This window comes from Zosterops lateralis (genome assembly GCF_965231275.1).
Source record: "Zosterops lateralis genome assembly, chromosome: Z".
Lineage (NCBI taxonomy): Eukaryota > Metazoa > Chordata > Aves > Passeriformes > Zosteropidae > Zosterops > Zosterops lateralis.
Genome location: NC_139800.1, coordinates 65472007 through 65490846, shown reverse-complemented (window position 1 = coordinate 65490846; position 18840 = coordinate 65472007). Strand labels below are relative to the sequence as shown.

At 40.8% G+C, this 18840-nt stretch overlaps 1 protein-coding gene and 1 long non-coding RNA gene across 5 annotated transcripts in view; one reads left to right on the top strand and one right to left on the bottom strand.

The window, feature by feature from the left end:
- The window catches only part of MCC (MCC regulator of WNT signaling pathway), a 207448-nt gene that overhangs the window by 3817 nt on the left and 184791 nt on the right, over nucleotides 1-18840 (bottom strand). For all 4 annotated transcript variants that reach the window (XM_083884575.1, XM_083884576.1, XM_083884577.1 and 1 more), the window contains 3 exons: nucleotides 13900-14106; nucleotides 12442-12539; nucleotides 896-1018 (listed from right to left, as the gene is read on the bottom strand). In XM_083884575.1, coding sequence (XP_083740701.1) covers nucleotides 896-1018; nucleotides 12442-12539; nucleotides 13900-14106 — 428 coding nt within the window. The remainder of the gene's footprint in view (nucleotides 1-895; nucleotides 1019-12441; nucleotides 12540-13899; nucleotides 14107-18840) is intronic.
- Nucleotides 12568-18188, top strand: LOC310923320. The gene is made up of 3 exons (XR_014592578.1): nucleotides 12568-12887; nucleotides 13980-14073; nucleotides 16894-18188. It is a non-coding gene; the product is annotated as an uncharacterized lncRNA (long non-coding RNA).

Below are 18840 nucleotides of genomic sequence, written 5' to 3'. Positions count from 1 at the left end.
CGAAGGCTGGGTACTGATTCCCTTCCCCAAATTTACCAGTGCTTTAAAATGGATTCGATCCAAACCTTTTTGATCCAAATCCAGATCAATGTTAATGTCTGTGTCTTTCCTAGGGGAAGCACACAATTTCCCCGCAAAAACTGGTAAAGAAAACTAAACATGGTTCAAAGAGGCAGATGGGGGTTACTGTTGATGACCTCTCGTGCCACTGTTTATGAGTAAAGATACCACAACATCAAATGTGATTTATTAAAAACATTCATGGCCAGAATCTGCTTAGAAAGTCAAGGACAAATTTTGCATTTTTCATTTTAAAAAAGTAAAATTCACATTCAGAGGATGGCACCTTATGCTAATTTGCTAGCTACTGAGTATCTCCTGGGCCTCCACTCTGACAGGGTTGGAAAGCTTGAGACGGGTGCTGCTTCTCACCAAAAAGGCTTTTAAACAAAATTTAGGGAAAAACACATTGTGAATGAGAGGCTGCTAGGAGGAAGGGCACCTGCAGTCCACCATATTCCTAGGCCATCCAAATAGAATACAAGAAAAATGCCTTGAGTGAGCAACAGAACTTAAATGTGATTATCCAAGACAGTTAAAAACAGACTCATAAATCTTTTTGTTTGTTTGCTTTTTAATTGTGCAATCACTAATAGTAACTCAATTGAGATTAACCTATTTCCCTGCTTTCCATTATTAACAAGGTAGTTGTCAGTGGCCTATACAGGAAGTTTATATCTCCCCCTTCTCTAACTATAACCCTGGAGTGTCAACATGTGGATGAAATGTGAGGATCCTGAAATTTCTCATTACTGTAAGTGGAATATTACAGTGCTTTGCAAGAACACAATGAAAATAAACCATCTATCCATCTATCTTCTGGTAGATCCTTTACCTGTTTGCCCTTTTAAGGTCATTAACAAATTCTGCAGACTGCTGATGTCTGATTTCACTACTCTTCGTGAGTCTCTCCAAGGCGCTCACTAACTCCTGCACTCTTGCTTTCAATTTCTTCTCCCTGAATCAAGAGAAAAGGACATAGAAAATTATTTTCAAAACAGAAACAGCACTTCACCTTGGAAGTTTATCAACAATTGTCCTGTGCCAGGTTGGCATGCTGCAAATATTTTTCTTACTACTACTAGGATAATACTGGAGGTAGTTCTTACATTAAACTTTTCCAAAGGTTGGTATTTAAAACTGTGGGAGTTGGCCAAGCTGAAGCAACTCTAAACTTAAGGCCATGGGAAACCCCTTTCTAGTTGTGGTGAGTAGTAAAGGTTCATGGGAGTTTTCATGTCAATGAAGTTGTTCCATATAAAGTTATGTTTTTATGGTTGATCAGTTGTGTTGTACAAATGTGGTTGTGCTCCCAGTTTGAGTTTCTGATTGGACCCTTATCCTCAGACCTACCCTATATATTGTCACGTTTCCTCAGTTCCGGGTCTTCAGTTGGTTACCCCCACAGTTCTCCTGGGTACTGTGCACAGTTTGGGGGCACTGTCCCTGTTTTTTTAATGTGTTATTAAAGTGTTCTTTTTCTAGTGCCAACCATCGTTCCCACTCCTAATTATTTTCTTGACACCTCTGCCCTGAAGTCAGGGGACCTAAAGGTTTATTGCATGCGATATATAATATTCACTGGTTTAGAATTCAGGATCGGAGACAGAGCAGACAAAAGAGTAAACAAACTGGTAGATTATGGTGTCGTATACATGGAATCACACTAAGAAATATGTACAAAGATACATTTTAAAATATACATAAAAAACTAATATATTTATCTGTATCTACTTACCAACTGAACCAAAAGCTAATTACGTGAAGTATGACAAAATGCAAATAAGGTATCTTATAATATTTTCAAATTACAAGTATCTCTATGAGGGAAAGAAAAAGTAATCAAGAGAGAAGTTCTAGGCAGGAGCAAGCATTACAGCCTGAGGATTAAACTGGATTTAAAAAGCATTTCCCAGGTAAGCACGAGGCAAGTGCTTCTTCCTGGGAGCTCCTTGCTGCAGAGCTGACGGCTGATGCCTGCTCAGCCCATTCCTACACATCCATTGGACTGTTACGGGAGCTTTTCTCTGTGACCCAAACTCTGCACAGATAGCCCAGAGGAAAAAAAAAGTAAGATTTAGAAGGGGAGAAAAAACAAAAAAACCCCACACTGAGCCAAAAGAAAACACAAACTCCCCTCCAAACAAACAAACCAAAAAAAACCTCCACAAAACAAACAAAAAAAAGAGTGTTTTAAGAATCATGTGGAGCTGGGCTCAACTGGGACAGAGATTCTGCAGCATCAAATCTTACACATGGAACTCTGTGTTTTTACATGGAATCTGTGCTTTGCTGCCTAGAACCACTCTCTAGTGATCCACCTCTTCTCCTGCTTTGTTGCAGTGCTGCTACATGGGTACACTTGTTTTCACCTCAGTAACAAGACTTCTGCCAGCTCCCATATAAGCCCAATGGGAATGAATACTCTGAAGTTTGTGAAAGCATCCCCAGCTCTGCGGAGACCAGACAGATCCTCCTGGAATCCCAGCTCAGCAGCCTGCAGTTCCCAGGAAGGCCTGGATATGGCAGCCTTTTATCACTGGAGAGAGGGACAGCACCTAGCTCCAGCAGCAACCAGAAGGGCTTTCACAAAGTCAGCCGAGGAAATATTCCAAGTTAGTAGTCTATCCCAACAGATTCAAGGCACTGGGTTACCAGCCAAATTAAAAAGGACATAAGGGGGCCCTTGTTGATGAAGAATCATCAGTATTCTTTGTACGTCCCTTCATTGAAAGAACATGCTCTCTGCTTTCAAGTAATGCAATCTTTCTCCCTCACAGTTGGAAGTTCACTGCCATCCATCTCAAATGTAAATCTCAATTTTTATATTCCATCTTAGCAGTCAAAAAGGCTTAGCACAGTCTACAGCCAAAATCTGTTTTCTGCAAAGGAAACAGGAAGAAAAAGAGCCAGAACACAAACAAGAAGAGAACAGATGTGGCAGAAGCCCAACCTAATGCATTTGTGGCGTGGCACTAATGTGACAGAACAGAGTAGGGTAAATTTGGTGCTTCTCTGCTCCAAAGGTTGCTACATCCAGAGGCTCAGGAGCACCATTTCCAGCATGACAACCTAGTGTGAACAGCAAGTCCAATGGAATAAACATGCACAGTGTTGGGTAGAGAAATCTCAAAATTGTGTGAGGTTGATTTAACATCGTGTGCAAGAAAAGGTATTGCTGTGGAAACACTGCACACAGTCCCACGGGAAAGAGCCCTGTAGAGCCACAGTTCACTGCAGCTGAAGTCCTTCACACACACCTGCTGTAACAAAAGCTGCATGGAAAAGAAACACAGTGGAAAGATTTTGAGGAACTTTGCATGCATGGTATAGTTTGGTTGCTATGGTGATGTTGGGGGTTAGGTTTGTTCCTTTTTTTACTTTCAAGAATTTTTTTCCCCATAAGTTACCAAGGAGACTAAGTGTTGGATACTTAAGAGTACTTGACCAAAACAAAGAGGTGGCCAAAGCTCGGTTGGGGAGATTTTTCTTTATCTGTTATAACTCCAGAAGGGAGGAGGTAACTGCCTTCTCTAATAACAAGCCAGCTGTTAAAAACTGGGTGGAGTAGTGTTTCTTATCTTTGTTCACTCCTCCACTACCCCCATGGCAATATCTTCTGTTAATGGGCCATTAAAGCTCACCAATGACATGACACATTTCATCATCCTATTGTGAGATGCTCCACCCAGGGAGAAGGAGCCAAACCATTTCCACCCAAATAAAAAGGAGCCACAGGTGTCACCAGGCACTCCAGTGTTCCCACGGGACTCCCAAAGGAAGACTAGACCCACCTCTGGACCCCTGGCTCCACAAGACCATCTCTGCTTCCAACAGGACACATCTGCCACTCCAAGAGGGCTGACTTTGGACTGTTTCCTACACCCTGACCAACAGGGTTGTATTTCTGACTGTCAGGGTTTTCTGGGATTCCTTGTTTGTTTACTTATTCTTTTGTACTACAACATTTGTTTGTTTGTTTGTTTTAATATTCCTAGGAGAGAACTGCTATACCTATTCCCAAAATCTTTGCCTGACAGCCTTTTAATTGCAAATTTATAATAATCTGGAAAAGGGGGAGGGGGCTTACATTCCAAGGGTGACTCCTATCTTCCCTGGCAGATAACCTGTCTGTTCAAACCAAGACAGGTGACCATTGATAAAACAATGATATCACGTTTTGTCTGTTTTTCATTCACACCTTTCAACCAGCCCTGTTCAGCCTGAACTCAGCCTAATATCAAGCTGTATTTCTTTACATTTAGTATACAACATTCTTGTCTTGCTGCTTGTCAAAGACACAGCACCAGCAGAGTGGTAAACACCCTGTTCAAGCTACTTAAAAATCTTTCAGATGCCAGTTCTGAACCATCTACCCAAATAGGAAACAGTGGATAATACTTCAAATCTATAGATGACTCAAATTTACACTGGCACCAGTAAAAAAAATGTACTTCTTTTGGCTTTTCATGATTTCTTGATGTCAGTGAAATAGTACAATAAAATAGGTAATACCTATTCAACCTTAATCTCATGGAAAGCAATTGGTGGTTTGATTGCATGTGCTGACATGTCCCAAAAATCTGAAAAAAAACCCAACACATATGGATCTACTTTTATACCTGTTCCTAATTTTAAAATGCCTATCTAAATATCTTTATTTCAAGAGACATTTCATAGAACAGGTCACACTTGAGGAACCACACACAGCAGTAAAGGAACAATAGCAACAGTAAAAGTAGGGCAAACACCTTGGTTTACTCAGGGAAATGAAGATGCACTGGGTTAATGACTATTACAGACTAAAACATACAAGATTTTCTCCAGGGTGTTGAATCTTCTGTTTGAGTAGCAGATAAGAGACCTCAGAGGTGTACTGCACGGGCTGGTAAGAACCCTGTTCTTACCTCATGCCTCACAAAGGTAATTCCCTGTTTCCCCCAGTTTCTATCACTGATTACTTCAGTTTGGTCAGAAGGAATTGTCCACACTTGTTTCTCTTCAAAACTGATTGCACAGTTAGGCAGTGAACAGGTGCTATACTGAATCCTGAGGTGCTGTCCTAAGGGGATTTCCAGCACCACAGCACTATCCTGACTGCAGGATGAAAAATCAGCCCCTACAGGGCTTAATATGACAGATTATTTTTCAATATTGCTTATGAACTACATCTCTACAATGAGAACATGTCAAAGTTGCAAACCAGGGATGGAACTGCACTTGATGTGACAGACATATGGAACACCCTACTGATGTAGTCACAGCCTGCTGCTGCCAGACAGTCTTTGAGAGTCTAAGGTCCAAACTCCCATGGAAGCAGACACACCAAACTCACACTGCTATTGTGCCCTAGGGGTGTAACATGGACATCTGTGTATCCTAAGAAAGCACTTATCTGTGTATTTTGATGGGCAGAGGGAAGGAGAAGCAAGTGTTTTTCAGTGAACGCAAATTCTGTGACCCCCCGACTCACACTCTATAGGACTGCAGAAGTCAGCAGAGCTTCTTATCCCATCAGCTTCTCCTCCAAGTGGCTACTGCAAGCTGGGGCTGCAGACAACACAGCCACAACACTTGTGTGCACAGAGAAAATGAGCAAGTATTCCCAGAAGAGGGAATGAGCCTATGATCTGAGGGCATGGCTCATTTCTAGCAGAAGGGTTCTCTGCTGCTGAGAAGTCAGCTGGGGAAATCCCTGACTGCTTCCTTTCCAGGGAAAAAGCTCAGAATGAGTGTATTCAAAGCCTACAGCCTACTACATCCGCTAAAACACTATTTTCAGTGAAATGCCAAATATGCTGGTAATAAAGGCTTTTGTTTGGTATTTTCACAATCAAGACAACCAGTGGGCAGTTGCATAGTGGTTTTAAAGGGCTTTTTGTTTCAGGATGGCTGAATAGAAGAGGCTAACTGGTGTTATCTGGTTTCACTTTTGAGAGTGGGGAATTCTGCCAGGGCCATAAAGGAAACTGTTTCTGTCAATTTGGCCTCCATGCATTGACACTGTGTTTGGCACACAGTAATGTAAGCATTTACAGTAAGGTCATGAGCACCTTTTATTTTCCCTCCTGTCTGGGCTTTTCCAGACATGTTCAGTTTTCTTGTGCTAGGAGTCTTCCCAGATTTTCCTGCTCTTGCTGATTTCATTGAAAATTCCCCAGTGCTGCAAACAGGAAGCTGCTCTTCTCTGGTGCACAGAAAGTTGATTTTTCTGCCCCTGGTTTGGAGTGCACCCAGATAACTCCCCTTCTTCTTGTGAAAGCACCAGCTACCACCCCTCTGCCCTAGGGTCAAGAGCATCACAGGTCTTGCTAAATCTGAAGCAAAAGAGCAACAATGAGCTCTCTCCAAATGAAGAGGTGAGAAACTTTCCTGAAGCCAGGCAGAGGACTCTTGCCATTCCTCGGGGACATCTTCTTACACATCAGAAGAGATCTGCTGTGGGCAGATCCCTTCAAATCCTGGCTCCCCTGAGGAGTGGGATGACCAAGTTCAGCCCAGCACCTGCCCCTGAGCTCTGCAGGCATAAATCCCTGACACAGCAGCACCAGCAGCAGCCAGTCCAGGGGGACAGAGGATTCCTGGTAGAACTATCCATGCTGGTTAGCCCCAGGCCACGGGGGTGTGGAAGAGAAGGAAAGGGAAGGAAGACACCTCCTGCACGGTGTCCATAGCTATCTGTGAGGCCCCTGCTTTGAAGGGAAGGCACACACCTCCCATCCCACACTCCACTCCTACTCCTTCCCTGATATGCTCCTGTTGTTGTGAGCCCAGCACCATCCCTCACCCCCCTCTCTGACTTCCAGCTGAACAGGGTGACACATGATTGTTTTTCCTAGGCATTTTACACCGCTCAGGAGATAACAGCTGGACATTTAACAGGAATGCAGATAAATCTTCTTTTCATTAGCAGCCTAAACTAACATCTTAGGTCAGGCTGGCATGCAGAATCCCCAGGCTAATTTGAATGCATGCCTGCCTCACTGGTCTGGCTTGGCCTGCTAAGGGAAACAACCAGAATATAATAAATGTTTTAAAGAGGCAACAAAGCAACACTACACAAATGCCAAGAGAGTCATCCTCTTCAAATGGCATGTCTTCCTGGCTCACTTGCAGAAGCACCACCCGTGCATGACATGTATCTGTGCACAGGAGGAGTTTTCCCAATTGCAGAGGTGACAGAGGGTGCTTTAAAAACTACTTTCTAGTGTAAGATACTGTATTGCTTTTTTTTTTGCTGATTGCCAGGATGCTCAGAATAGATCTCAACAACCAGACAGTACTACCGGCATGTGTTACACCATCTGCAGTGGGGAGACAGGCCAGGTGTGGTCCTGGAAGTAACATACTGGCAGCAAAAGGGAGAACAGCCCTGGAGGGAGGCAGTAGCATGCCTACCATACTTCCACACTCCCATACTGCTCAAACCTCCCACCCAGCTTTGCCAGCCTAGCCTGGAAGCTCTCCAGATCTGGAGCTATTTGGAGCTCCCTGTAATGATTATATCCAACTGCACAGCAGCTCAGCACTTCAGATAACCACATGGTGGTAAGAACTACTTACTCCATGTCAAAAATTGAGAAAAAGACAAATTATGGTTGTTTGTGAGGCACATGGTAAAAATAGTTATGCAAGGTGCTTCTAAGGAATCTGTCCCTGATATTACCATGAGTCACTTCTCTTCTTGTAAGAAGGTTTCTCTCAGTGGGACTCTCCAGAGGGATTTCCAGAGACATGTCATGCCTTCTGAACTTCCCCAAGGTTCAGCCAAGGGGAAACCACAGCAGGATACTGCACAATCACAAAAAAGAGATGTCTCTGAAATTTGTGATGACTGGAAGCCATACTAGTATCTGGTTTTCAAATGCCTCAGAGTTGCTTATCTCCCCATTTAATTAATGTAATAATTGAGAACAGAAATAAACAAACACTGACAGAAAGCAGCTGAGGATGCATCAGTAGGTCCAGAACACAAACCCCTACCTCTCTCCCACCCCCTCCTTTTACCCACTGCATGTTCACCCTGTACCTCAGTCAAAGAAAAAGAGGCTTTCACAAATCAGTAAAAGTCTAAAGAGCAATTTTAAATCTGCATTGTTACAGTAGGATGTGTTTTAGGCATTTCTATTTCCATTTCTGAGACAGCCTTACTGATGCTCAGCATAGGCCTGAATTTCAATTATGACATTTACTGACTCCTGCTATCATGAAACTAAGGTCAACCCTTGAAAATATGCAAAGTTAAAATGCCATCATTACATGAAGTTTATGGAAATTTAAAATAAAGGAAGGTGGCTTGATTTATCTCTCACTGACATTATGTCAGGAAATAGTCAGTGACATGCCTTGGCCCAGCTTTCTATTGAAATGTTTGCTCACTGAAAATAAGTTTGGCACAAAACATGGCACAGTCTTCAGACAGGGATAAGGACAAAAGAGTGCAACAAACATTGTTTTGTCTCAATAGACACCAAGAAATTATGGCATTTTTTATGTCCCACTAGAAATACCTGCAGCTTCCACTTCAGAGAGGTGGGACCACGGCTCTGTGCAAAATGTACTTTTTGTTAACAAAAGAAGAGCTGTTTGCCAGTCCTACTGATTACTATTCATTTCCTCTCTCCACTGTGACTTCACAATTAGCAGCATCACTCACTACATTATCTCTTGGTTTAGAAGACATCAGGCATGGTAAATATAAAGCTCCTTTGTAGTGTTGCCAGATGGAAAATCACTCTTTTGTGAGGGAGATACTAAAACATGTCTAGACTGACACGATTCATGTAACCCTGCACAGCCATCAAGATTCATAATTTTGTGCCAAATGATGATGCAGCTGAGGCCTGAACAGTCAGTTTACTTACAAAGTGTTTTGCCTGCCATGGTCCTTGCCTAGTGCTGCTAGATCCTTCTTGGCCATGTATTTTAATGATTTATAAATGATTCTCTAAATACATGAATACAATACAACCCTACACAGACAGAAAAGCTATCAGCAGCTGGAAATACAAGCAGAGACCACAGGAAGACTTCAATAATCAAAGCATTTGTAGCAAGACCTAGGGAGGGGGAGAAGTTCCAGTCTTGCCAGCTTAGCCATTTTTCACAGAATGAAAGAACTTAGTAGAAGAAAAGATCGGTTCTATCATCATTATCAACAGCCTTCTAAAGCAGGATGGAATTCTCACTGCCACCTTCAATGCATTTACCTGCATTAATGCATAACCTGGTATGTGTCCACTGAGTTACAAACTCATACAAGTCATGTACAGTGCTCCTTGCCTTGCTCCAGCAGAGCAGAACAAACCAGCAAGGAGGAGAACTCATTTAAGCTCTCACCCCAGATACTGCATCATAGGTCTGATTTTGGGGTATTCAACCTGATCTTGTCTTGTAAAATTGGCTTCTGGCACAATCATCAGGGTGTCAGCATCAGGCCATGACGCTGCTGAGAACACATTTCTGCCCTCACAAGAGTAAGGTATTTCTGGCCAAGAAGCTTGTTTATGGATGTATCAGACTCAAGAAAGAAGACGTTTTGTGTCTATTAAAGCACTTCATCATTCCATCAAGAAAAGAGAGAGGAGAAAATAAAACTGTTAAATGGTCTGTCAGAAGGTGTTTACATTTAGCTCAAACAGGAGGTGTCTGAATTAGTGAGCTTAGCCTGCAACATCAGAAATTAGTTAACCTAGATGTAACTTTACATAGGACTTAGAGATAATGTACATTTCTCCTAGTTATCACAGTGACTATGTAAAAGACAAGTGAATTCTGTAAAAAGGTGGTAACAGGGGCTTTAATGCTGAGCACTACTGCAAGAAATCTTGAGTTGTTCTAGAACAAATATATTATGACACAATAGATGAAGAGCTGCTTCTGCCTTGAATTTCTGCTGATGGGCACTACTAACAAAAGCTTCACAACATGCTGCTGGATTCCAGATTTATGAAAATATCCACATCTGCTGAGAGAAGCCAGCCTGGCTTTGGGGATGTGATTGTTCTGCTGCATGGCCATTTGCAGACTATGAGCAAATACATGCTTCCAAACTACACCAAAACCCAAACCGTAACTATGTCCTGCTGTTTTATTTGGGTTTCACTCTGTTTCAATTAACTGAGAAGAACCTGACAATTTAACAGCAACAGAAGGACAGAATGGGAAAGTAGCAGAGGGGGGGAGCAGACAGAGCTTTAGTCTCTGTAACGACAGGATGAGGAGGGGACAGGAAGCAGGGCTGCTGATTGATATCACATGCTCCGACAAACAGACTCAAAAACAAATGGATTCTTGTCCCTATCCTTGCAGCTATTTGTCCCCTGCACCAGTGTCTGCTGCCTGGAGAAATAATAGGGAGGACCACTTGCTTGACACATGCACCCATTGTAACCAGCCCTGAAAGACTCCTGAACACTGGCATTTAAATACTGCCTCTAGACTGCAGAGCATGATATGCATTTGTTTCACGTTTCCCCCCACCCCTCAGCAAATACAGCTACTGGGACAAATAGTTTTAATTTTATATTCTGGTCCTACTTCTTTGGCAAACGAGGAGGATGCAAAGGACTTTGATCATTTTAGAATTCTTCTGTGGATTTGTGATGGGTCTTAGTATCACTGTGATACTTGAGGGCCCATTTATCCAGAACAGCAGTTAGAGACTTCTGGTATTTTTTAACACAGCTGTGGCTAAACACATTGCAGTAAGCTTTCTCCATGTGCTAGACAGACTTTCAACTGACTTGCAGAGACAAGGCTTTAGGGCAAGGAGGGCTAAGCATTCAGCTTGATCTGGCTAGCACACTGATTAGCAAGAAAAATACCCTGTCCACACAGCTTGCAGAAACTCTGCTTGAGCCCCACTGGCAGCAGCAATCTCATTTGATACTGCCATATTTCCATTACACAGAGAGCCTTCACAATTTATATACAGTTTAATCTGATTATTTTTCTTCTCCATTTCTGCCTCACAAACTGTACTTGCAAGTCCCCTGGTGGAAATCCATGCTAATCAACTTAAGCCCTAGTAGATGAAGCAAAGCAAAGGCATTTTCCCTGTGTTGTCAGCAAACCACATTTCATGAGTACACTCAAACCTCTGCTAAGTAAGGTTATTGGCATCTTCTTGAAATCCAGGAGCAAATAAGAACAGGAAGAAACAGCAGCTTGAGTGAAGGGAGAAAACGGTGGAGCAGCTCACACCAGGGCTGCAGTGTGTGCAGGGATACAGGGGAGGCCAATGGCTCTCTGCAATGTTTATGTAAATTGCTTTGTTGATGGGTTTTATCCACCCACACACAAATGACAGTTTTGATTCTTTTACCCACAGAATTTTGTTCCCTGCATCATGCAAACTAAGTACTCAGCAACTGCCAGACTACTAAGCAGATGGTATGAGATGTATTGATTCTGCAGTGGTAATGATCTTACATTTTCACATAATACCTTTCAGGCTTAAGCGTCCCTAGGCACACCATACATTGCACCTATTAAAAAAAGCACCTCAGGAATGAAATGCCACAGGTGCCTGAAAGGACATTCCACCATCAAAGAAAGTGCAAACACCAGTAAAGCAAAACACGCTCTTCCCAGCCAAAATTGTTAGCAGCAATTTGGGCAAGTTCTAAATATAAGAACCAGATTAGATACCAGACAGCCTTCTTGGAAAAGGTGGAATAAGTACTAAAACCATTATCGAAATTATTAATTTCTTTGGCATTAAGTTTACCACATAGCTGGTGCAGGAAAAACTGCTGCACAAACAAATATCTAGCTAATGTATAACTGTACTGGAAGCAAAGGCTTAAAACCTGGCTGTTGATAAAAGCTGTTTGTCAAGACATCAATTTTTCTCTCCCATTGGAAAGCTAATGCCTCACACAATGTCATTTCTAATTGAACTGTGGCTCCACCTACATACTCAGGAGGCAAATGGAGCATCTGAGTCATCAAAATGCCTGCAATTCCCACTCCCATAACTCCTACCCTGTTTTAACCTGCAGCCAACCTTAACCAAAGATCACACTTCAAATCCTGTCTTCATTACAGGTTTTCTTTATGCACACAAGAAATGTGTCATGTCACTGTTTTATGTCTCATATTCTTTTCTGAATATGGTCATTACTGCCATTTTGAGGGTTTATTTCTAAAATTTAACTGAATTTTGGAGCACCTCAAGGAGAACGGAGTTCAGCACCATGCAAAAGCAACTAAAGAACAACAGCAGGAGAGAGGGGAAATTAGAAGGACTTTGATAGTTTTTCTTCTCACAGGAGAAATCTATGATCATTCTTTAAATCACTTGAGAGTTAGAGTGAATAAACCTTTCCCTGGAGCTACAGGACAAGTCCTGCCCCTGGTGAGGGAAGCTACACTTACCTCCTGAGTGCACTTGTCAGCTCAGCAGTCAGTTCACTCTCAGTGTATTGTCTCAGCTCACTGAGTGTTAGTGCTGTTACGGTGCCATCACTACATTCCTAAAAAAAAAAAAAAAAAAAAGCCACCTGATTAGAAATTACTGACCATCTAAATGGGAAAATTCTGAAAGCTTCTTAGGTCACAGCTGCTTTTAAAAGGAAGGTAAAATAAACAACACAATGCTACAACAACATGGCAGTGTATCAACATACCAAGGAATGAACTAAACAGATTAATATTTCACAAATGCCTCTAAATGTTTTTTAAACCACCACAGCTCACCAACTCGCAGAATTCTGCTCCTGTGTGCAAAACTGCCACTGCCTTCCTTATATTTCTTTGACACCACCCATGAAACAAAGAAGCACTGAGATCAAGAAATGAAGATGATGTATTGCCAGGAACAAGTAAGTAAGGTTTTTTTGTTTCAAACATATTATTGACATTTTCTGGGGACACAGTACTAAAACAAGACAAAATAAAATTTTCCAAGATACTTATTTCTTAATATAAATTATTACTGCAAATGCAGAAATCTATTTATTTTGCATTAAGGGGAGAAAAGTCTTCATTCTCAAATTATTAAAATCTGACTAGAAGAAAGAGATTGTCATTACAGTACTCTAAATGCTGTATAGAAATGAGCGCTAACATTTTCATATTTTGTGTTTATGGGAGAATGGCATTTTGCTTAGACTCCCTTCCAGTATTTCCAGTGAGTGGCAGTAGGCAAAACATGCTCAACCACAGCAACTTGTGTAGCAATGTATCTGTGTAACAGGCCATTCTGATGCACCAGCCAAACCGGTTATGAGTAATATTATCAAACCACCTGCAGTTTTGTTGCTAGAGCTCTCAGGAATTCATCAAGGTTACTGAGAAAACAACAGGATCAAAAATAAGAAAGTCTGAGAAAATGTCTGCAAAAAATGTAAACCCTAGATAAGGGAAGCACAGCATGAAGACAGATGCTTCACCCATTGGATGTCCCGAAGGATGTGTGCCTGCCTCATGAAAAAGAAGGTTAGCCAACCCAGAAATGCGTGCCCATGTAGACAGTAGACCTAGAATCCATATCTAGCATGCAATGTAAACAGTAAACAGCTTCTGTTGGAATCATATTGATTCAGTTATTCAGTGGCCCATTTCCCCCGTATATTTGTATAACTTGTATATTTGGCAAGATTGGCCTTGTGGTATTCCTCAAAACACCCTTATTTTAGCCCATGTTTAATAACAATTCTGCAAAGTCCTTGAGTCACACTGCATGGAAGGAAGCACCTAACAACTGGGAAAGAGAGAAAATATAAGCATATAGACAAAAGAGGAGACTGATTAACATGCTCAAGACTGCAATAGGGATGGAAGGGGTTTAATTAATCATGTTTATAACTTTGGAAATGTAGCTTGACTCCTGACCTTGCCCAGTTTGTCTTTGCTTCCGCTGCTGGTTGAGCTGAGAGACCTCATTCTCTGCTCTTTCTGTTCTTCCACTTCAGACTTCAAGTGCTCAATATGGATGAGGTAGGCCTGCTCCTGGGCCTCTCGAGTGCTCAGCTTCAATTCCATAGCCTTCTTCTCCTTCTCCAGAAGGTAAAGCTGTGCCTTGAGCTCTGCCATCTCTTCCTGTTGAAGAAACACTGTATTATCGCATGCTGCTTCATGGGACTAGGTACCTAAAGGAAGATGAGGTTAAACAAGATTTTCATCCACTCTTAAAACCTAAATGTTCTTTTCATTGAGAAAACTATCAGCACCTAGATGACTTTCTATAATCGCTCTGCATATTTGTCAAAAGACCTGTACATCTTCAGTCTGAATATGATGAGCTGTGCCACCCCTTTATCATCCTCAGGAATAAGCTCAGAAGCAAAATCAGAATTAGACTATCAGGAATCTGAGAGAATTGCCACAGCTGCTGTAATTTCTCTGGTTCTACATTGCATTTCAGGGACTGTTGTCTTAAAAGCAAAGGAATATGACTTTGTCAAACATCTCCCTAAAAGCAAGATTTCAGTTTCTTACTGAGGCACAAGAATTCATCTCATTAAAGGGGAAGGGGTTTGAGAGACCAGGACAGCACACACAGGTTACATATTCCTGCCTTGTAAGACCAGCCTCTGTGGTAGAATGAGTTATGTCACCATCAGATGTCCAATTTCCCTCCTCTAGGCGGCCAGAATCCCAAGTATACACAACTTGAGTCTGACAGAAAAATGCACTCACTTACATTCTTCCCTAACACAATAATCCACAGAGTATGGACACTGGTGCTTGATAGAAAGAAGCTCAATTCTGAAAGCTCCTTCTTGTGTGAAATTCTGCTGCTGCTCTGATGCTTCTGACAGGGCTGTCACACAATGGCTGCTGCCTGGGGACAGACCTCTGTTTTAACATCTGTCTGACAGTGGCTGGACAGAAGTTTAAGAGCAGGGCATGGGTGCAGTGACCCTTCTTTCAGCACATGTTTCAAGACTCCAGAAAGCAAATGATGGATTATTCCTGAACCAGAAGGCTCTTTGTGATTAACAACATTTCAGAAATGTTTCTAGGTATTTTCTATACCTAGAAAAACCCAATTTCCACAAAATCTTTAAAAATATAATACTAATACATAATTTACATTATACGCTTTAAAACCACCACTAAACAAGCAAAAGACTGCCAAAACAAAAACAAACAACAAACAAACAAAACAAAAACAAACAAACAAACAAAACACCAAACACAAAAACCCCACAAAAAACCACAGAAACAAACCCACAAACAACCCCAACCTAGAACCATGTTTCCACTGTTTAGCTTGCCTTGCCCTAGGTCACTTAATGGTGAATACTAAGTTCATGCAGACATTTTCTGTATTACATTTTTGTTCCAGACTTGTTCGCTTTGTAAACACCTCTGAAATACAGAAGTTTCTTGTGGGGTGGCCAGCCTAGAAACAAATCACTATTTATTTAACTACCAAAAAAAAAAAAAAAAAAAAAAAAGAGAGAAAAAAGCAACAAAAAAAAAAATCCAACCAACCAGCCAACCAACAAACCCTGCCCCCTGCAAAAAGCAATCAAACCCCTCCCCCCTCCAACTAACCACAAAAAATAACAGAGGTATCTTGCTCTATTGTTCAAAAATTATGCTGCTCATATTATAGCCATTATTAACAAAGGTTATACAAAACCAAATATTTACATGTATTTAGACAAACTTTTTATGTTTCTAGCAAAAATATGCTGTCTGGATTAAATGTAAGCAGGGCACACAGGTGTATCATAGTTACAACCATCACAGGTAATCATTTGCTTATTCCAAACCACACAAAAATAAAATTCCATGTCTTAAAAATCTTGAGGGGCTTGGAAAGGTTTGTATGAACTTTAAAGTAACTGACTTATTTGTCTGCTTTTTTGTGAACTGAAGGCTAGAAGCACAACCAGTTTCATTCAATGTGACTTACACAAATTTAGTTGATAGGCAAACTTACCATTAATTGCCTTTGTCAACAGTAAAAAATGTAAACACTACTGATGAATAATAATGGGAAAATTTTGTTATAGGAGTTGAACTGGATGGTCTGATATGCTCAAGTGTATGCATTTAACTTCTTAAGCCTCTACTTCTAAAGCCATTAATCTACTTAGCCTTCTTAGTGAAGGCTGAGAAGTAATTTGAACAGAGTATTTTGACACTTACATGAATAAAAGATACTTTCGGGTGTTTGTGTGGGATGGTCATGACAAGATCTTTCCTGGCTAGAAGATGAAGCCAGGCAAATTCAGCCCAGAAATAAGGGACATTTATTTCCTAAAATAAAAAGGTGAACTTATCCACCACAACAATGAATCTGTGGAACAGGTTTTTCTCATCAGGCAAAGATTTTAACTTATTTTATTTTCATAAATTTAATTTTTAGCATATCCAAACTCAAAATAAATTTGAAGATCAATGTTTAACACCTTTGTTTATGAAGACAGTAAGCTTATATCGTCATATATGGATTCAGCAGTTTGCATCCTGTCCCAGAAGACATATCATGCACCTCCCATATGTTACTTTTTTCATGTCAAAACAATGTGACTTGGAAGTAAAGAAGCAAAAACAAAGCAGGGGAGAAGTTAAAAAGCTTATGTCAGCCAATGTCTTACAGAGGTTCGCAGAGAAGGAACAGGAGGAAATGGAAAGGCTGAAGGTGGTTAAAAATTCAAACTGCAGTTGAGGATTGTGGTATGGACCCATGCAGTGTGTGAGGCAGGGTGGCAGCAGCCATTCTGGGAAAATTCACATAGTTCAGGTTTACTTAAAGAGTCAATATGCAGCATCTTTTTCCATGAAAATATGTTTTCTAAAGACTGCATCTAAATTTAATTGAAATGTTAGTGCCACCTTTGTATATTTACTATTTCCTTTTTCTTCTAGCTACAGGTTTCTGTGAAACATTTTTGCAGTTTAACGCAACTGAATCTTCAGAGTGTGAGCACAAGTGGCATTCACTAAATGAAGCCCTGAAGGAGGAGGCAGCAAATGTCCCTCTTCTAGGGGATTGTAGAAGACTCAGAATCCATGTAAATTCACAAGCTTCAGCTATCAAATCCACCAGTTATTTTGGGACTAGTTAATTGAATACTGAGGGATATTCTGTACTTGCAGTCATACTGTAATCCTGATTTTGGGCAGAAACTTAAATCAAAATTCAAAACTCCTGATGCAAAATAATCAGAAACACCACAGAATTCTCAAAATCAACACCTGTATTCAATTTGCTCACGTAGGACTCTAATGTTGCAGAATGTTTTTAAAGTCACAAAAAGTGATGACTCCAGGAGAACCACAGTAAAGACGGTGGGATGTACCAGCCTTCAGAATTAAAACAAACATCAGAGCAGATAAATGTCATGCTTTAGTTAACTGCATTTCACTACACAAATCTGTAGGAGCATTAAGGGCTGTAGCAAAGTTGGAAAATTGAATTCTTAACATTTTCCACCAAGAGACTGTTGTCTCAAAGCACTTCATGAGCAACATTATCAACACCTGTACACAAAAGAGGAAAAATTATTGGTGTAGAAAGCTGATTTCTTATCTAGATTAAGTCCTTTGAAATGCAGAAAAGGCTGTAAACCAAGAATTATTTACATCCATTCGAAGTTATCTCCTTGCTAACAGGGGCATGACAACAACTGACCTCAAAGCAAGACCACTGAATGACAAACCAGGGACAAGAATGTATTTGGAAACTTAGTTAATTATTGCTTGAAGCAAAGAATTGAATGTGATAGAAGTACTGGCAGACAACTATGTCTTACACTCTGAATCAGTAAAAAAATAACAATAAACAGGGTAGCAGAGAAACAACTTTCAAACTGTCTTTCTAATTAATAATGAAGAACTACTGTTGTAAAGGTATTTCAAACTGAGGTGATCACTTTTTACTGGAAATCAGAAATGGAAGGTGCCAAAAGATGTGGCAGAGATTCCAACACAGAACAAAGTTTTGGGAAGACAGCAGGAGATTGTAAGACCCAACAATGCAAGAAATCACTAAGTAGCTTGGTCCAGCTGTACCAGCCTTGCTAAGAATGTAGAAGGGAGACAACAAATTCAAAATGCTGAACAATGAAGTCTTCTGCAGTCCATCTGCTTCAAGTTAAATAAAATACTGTAAGGAAACCTAAATTCTCTCTTTGTCTCAGAAGGATGCATATGCTGTTCCGTGTAAGACACATGTTTCAAATAATTGAAACAAAAAATATACTCAGAAAGCCAAAATGAGTCCTCACCTTAGGTTCAACTCTGCTCTAGCTTGACAAACATGAGGAAGTGCAATGCAGACCTGAGCAACAACCCTGATAGGTAACACATTTGACAAATCTGAGTTTTCACAATATCTCTTTCAGAAACATAAGGTTTTCCTGCAGTTGTGAATTCCAGCAAAGCACAAGAAATTACAATTAATAACAGTATTGTCAGTTTATCTGTGCTGGAAAGGGCTGAAGGTAACTTCAGACACCTGTGCAAAATGTGTGTTTATTCTGTATGCACTACACACAACCCAACCAAGAAGAAAATGTTCTTCTAGAGGCAATTCTTGCCATGAAAACCCAATGTGCCAGGTCCAGCCAAGGGGATGTCATGTGTCAAAAACAAGTTAGATGACTGTTGTGTGAACAAAAGGATTACCAGCACTCAAAAGTGTACCAGACATTATGATATGCAACTGCTGGTGTTCCTGACAGGGAAGTCAGGGAAGGCAAGGGCACTATTCACAAGGGATACAGCTCTGCAGTTTGCTCTTATCTTTAAATTAAAATTAAATTAGGAAAATAAATAAGTTAAAACTTAAAAATAGAGGTAAGAATGGTGTAC